At 35.2% G+C, this 3,914-nt stretch overlaps 1 protein-coding gene across 1 annotated transcript; it reads right to left on the minus strand.

The window, feature by feature from the left end:
- Nucleotides 1-227: 227 nt before the first annotated feature.
- Nucleotides 228-3,598, minus strand: LOC147860858 (amino acid permease 3-like). Its single transcript, XM_087323586.1, has 7 exons — nucleotides 3,169-3,598; nucleotides 2,620-2,853; nucleotides 2,125-2,218; nucleotides 1,802-2,016; nucleotides 1,328-1,467; nucleotides 860-1,087; nucleotides 228-679 (listed from the first exon to the last, which is right to left on the minus strand). The coding sequence occupies exons 1-7, from the start codon at nucleotides 3,278-3,280 to the stop codon at nucleotides 254-256; spliced, it is 1,449 nt and encodes a 482-aa protein (XP_087179712.1). The 5' UTR covers nucleotides 3,281-3,598; the 3' UTR covers nucleotides 228-253.
- Nucleotides 3,599-3,914: the final 316 nt, after the last annotated feature.

The raw sequence follows: 3,914 nt of genomic DNA on the forward strand, positions 1-3,914 counted from the left end.
TTTATGATCATGTTAATTCATGGGAATGACTAGTTGAGCCTCCCCAACAATATACAAATTATACCATCTATACTTTTGGTTGATTTGTAAACAAAATGTTGTCAAGATGGACAAAAGTATTAATATGAGGTACAAGGTTAAAAACTTCTAAGTTATATTTGAGAATCACATGCACTATGATTTTGTTCTCGAGTTTACATGCAACACAATGAGCATTAGCTTATAGGTTAAGGCAAGAAATAGTCGGATCCAATTAATATCGAGTCTTGAATGGCTTATAGACTTTTAGATCATTTACAACACCTTCTATTGACCCAATTAGGGCTACTAGAGAAACAAACAAACAAATAAGGCTTATAGATTGCAAGACCATCCATTGACTTGTCCATTTCCCTATCCTTTTTTGAACTATATACATTTCAATGGGGAAGTACACTGTTAATGGCCAAAATGCAGTGGCCCCAAGTATGCCGACAACATCATTAAAAAAGGGAAGAAGCATTGCTACTAGTGTCGTAAATATCACGAATGTTGTCCTCCATATTAACCTAAACAAATTAATCTCCAATGCTCCTATAATTGAAATGTGTATTACATACTCTCTATGCACAAATCGGCTCTTCGGGCACGACTTTCTCGTCCAATTCTCTACAAATGCAAACACCGGTTGGGTGAATACCTGTGAATGAAATACACACATCAAACACATGCATAAGGGGTACTATTTTGGCTACGATTGTACAAGAAAAGGGTGACATTTTCATTCTTGGAAAAACAATCACACAAATGCTATGTGCAGAAATCCACCCAAAAAAAGAAAAAAGCTTTGAATCAAGAAAAGAGTTATGGTTATGGTAACCTGATATGCACCGACCAAGTGAACCACGATGCAAGCATTTGCAAAATCAATGAGCCAATATGGGTCATAAAAGCCAAACCCAGTAAGAAGGTTCCCTGGAGCATTGTTCCCAAATGCGGCGTACCCAGCACACCCGCACGCCATATAGAATATTGTTGTTGTACCCACTCCTAATAGACTGGCTTTCTTCATGGTTTTGCTTTCTTGAGGCATGCTCTTTATGGTATCCTTCAGCATTCCAATACAAAAATCTATTAAGTTACCTCATATTACTATTCTTTCTATCTAGCATTTGTATGATCATATTACAGGAGAGGCAAAAAAACTACTAGTTACGAAAGTATCCCAAATTTTTTCAGTGTTCTACGGAATACCCCTCCTAGCTTTTTAATAATTACCAGAATATCTCTCTATCATAGCAGGAGTAGTAAATTTTAGCCCCAGTCATCAATCACATTGTTAACTTACCTGGATCTCAATGAGTATCATCGAGAAGGCGTATGCGAAGGCTACATCTCCAAGGGCTTGGAAAACTAGCCACACTTTCTTAGAGCCAGAAACACTTGTAGTGCTTACTCCCACGAGTGTACCATATGAATGGCCATGTCCTATCACCAGAAAAAAGCAAAGTAAGAGGTGCTAAACACGGGCATCAATCTTGTCATGAACCACAAATATGAACACAAAACATGAAAACAAGGCAAATATATTTTTATCAACAGTAAACATAACATGACATTAAGCACGAAAACAATGTGCTGCTCCATATCTAGAACCATCATGGGAATAGATGTTTACCTGGGGCTAGAGTGTTAATCAAACATGGGCATCATCCTTGTTATGCAAAAAACTATGGGGCATGAACAAAAAATCCAAAAACAATATTCTACTCCCTATCTCTTTGCATAGATAGGAAAGACCACCATACAACAAGATGCTGACCTAGGGCGGTTCCGATACCAAGAGCTAGTCCAATTGATGAGTATGTGAATGACATAATGGCTGCAACTATAGACAGCCACCATAACTTGGTAAAGTTTGGGATTTGAGAAAGCATTATCTCGACGATTCCGAAAAGTATCATATATGGATTATTAGACACATAACAAGGTGCACTCTCTCCATTTTGGTAAAAGCAATTTGATCGGCGAATGGCCCTATGTTTTACATAAGAAAAAAAACATTATTGGTTATGTCTTGTTACTGATTGTATAGTTTTATCTAAATTCTTATCGAACTATGATATGATTAAAAGGATGACTTACACCATGCTGATGGAGGCAGTGATAGTGTAACCAATAGCAGTTCCAATGAGATTAGAGTATTGCACAATCCCACAGAGCAAGATGTGAGTTCCACCTATACAATTGCAAGTGATATCAATGCATATACACACACACATATACATGCATACTCTATATATATATATATATATATTGCATACATCAGCATATAATAATTTCAAATGTGTAGCATCTACCATTCAAAAAAATTTATCTTCAAATCTGACATTTTCCTCTAGATATGAGATATACAAATTAAAAAAAACAAATCTATATCTTTCATGACAAAAGAAGTTTCAGACATTTTTTTTCTGTGGGTAAAACATCCCACATTTTCCTCATGTTTCCATACAATGTTCAACATTATCATCCAAATAAATGCTGGAATCATAGAGCAAAAAAATATATTAGGACTGACATTTTGTGATATAATTATTTCCATAAAAAAGAAGTAAACCATTGGAGAGGTTTTCATACCTAAATTTGCTCGCACAGCATCCATGTATGTGTAGTTCCGAATCCCAGACACAGTGTCAGGAGATCGGTAGCAATCCGAAAGAAGAGTAGATGTGAAATATGTGACTATTGAGAAACAGATTAACACTATTGGTCCAGCAATCCATCCTAACTGAGCCATACTCCATGCTAAAGAAAGTACTCCTGATCCTATCACTGCTGTTATAATGTGAGCTGATGCTGTCCATAGAGTACCTATATCAACCACAACAATAAATACAAAAGAGGTCTTCATTTTACAACCTTTTTTTGAAAGTTATGTTTGCGTCAAACTTGACCACATTTCCTATTCAAAGGAAAAACAATATGCACTGAATTCATAATAAAAGGGGCTATGTTAACAAAATACTTTATGTGTTGTGTATTACTTCAAACTTACCATAACTTCCTCTACAAAAGCCAATAGATGTGAATGTTTAAAATGCATGATTTTACTCTACAAACAAAAAGAATGTGGAAATTTAAGGAATACACAATTTCCTCAACAAACGGAATGTCTGTTGAATCTACCAGTTCTTCTAGGCATGCCATCGTCGTCTCTATCTGAAGCATGAGTCGAGAGATGAATTGATGGAGGTTCTCCACTTGTATGTTTGGATAAAGCTTTCTCCAAGTCTTCCATGAAGCTGATGGGACTCTGTGTTTATCTATCTAATATGGGTCTTGTCTAAAGACTAATCTTACTACTTGATCATGTACTATGTGGTATGGGTCTTGAATTGAGTTTTACATCAAAATCTAGATTAAGGAAATGTGGTGTCGACCACATGAAATCTAGTCTTTTGAATTTTAAAACACATTTACCTTCTTAGAGTGAAGTTTAAAATCGAAAGATATAATGCATGTTATGATTGTGATGTCTAACATTTTATCTACTCTCAAGGATAAGGCCTATGGTATGGGGTTTTAAGTCTATATATATATAAATTCATCTTAGTTATGATATCAAACATCTAATCTCAATACTACTCTTGTTGTAATCTATGCCTATGAGGAAATTTGTATTGTATAGGCCATATACAGACAATGCTTACAATATTTTGAAGCCCATTCAGGGCATTTTTAGTCTTCAAATAAATCCCGTTTGATTCTTCTTAGAGTGCATAGAAATAAGGGAAAAAGGTATTCAACCAAATATGGGTTTTTCATGGTTTCTTTTTTTCATATAAATGCAACAATTTTATGCATTACAACAAAATAGTTAATGACAATATAATGGGCTATTGTGTTCAAAAAACGCCCAACAATTTGATGAT

Source organism: Azolla caroliniana, unplaced genomic scaffold (genome assembly GCF_043228905.1).
Source record: "Azolla caroliniana isolate FFs.n. ecotype wild unplaced genomic scaffold, voAzoCaro1.0.p SCAF_8, whole genome shotgun sequence".
NCBI lineage: Eukaryota > Viridiplantae > Streptophyta > Polypodiopsida > Salviniales > Salviniaceae > Azolla > Azolla caroliniana.

Excerpts from the sequence above, each read along its gene's own strand:
- LOC147860858 (XM_087323586.1), bottom strand. The coding sequence starts at position 3,280 with ATGGAAGACTTGGAGAAAGCTTTATCCAAACATACAAGTGGAGAACCT. Across the intron at positions 2,017-2,124 it reads ACTGCCTCCATCAGCATGGT|GGCCATTCGCCGATCAAATT; the intron begins GTAAGTCATCCT and ends TGTAAAACATAG. Across the intron at positions 1,468-1,801 it reads TGGTATCGGAACCGCCCTAG|GACATGGCCATTCATATGGT; the intron begins GTCAGCATCTTG and ends TTCTGGTGATAG.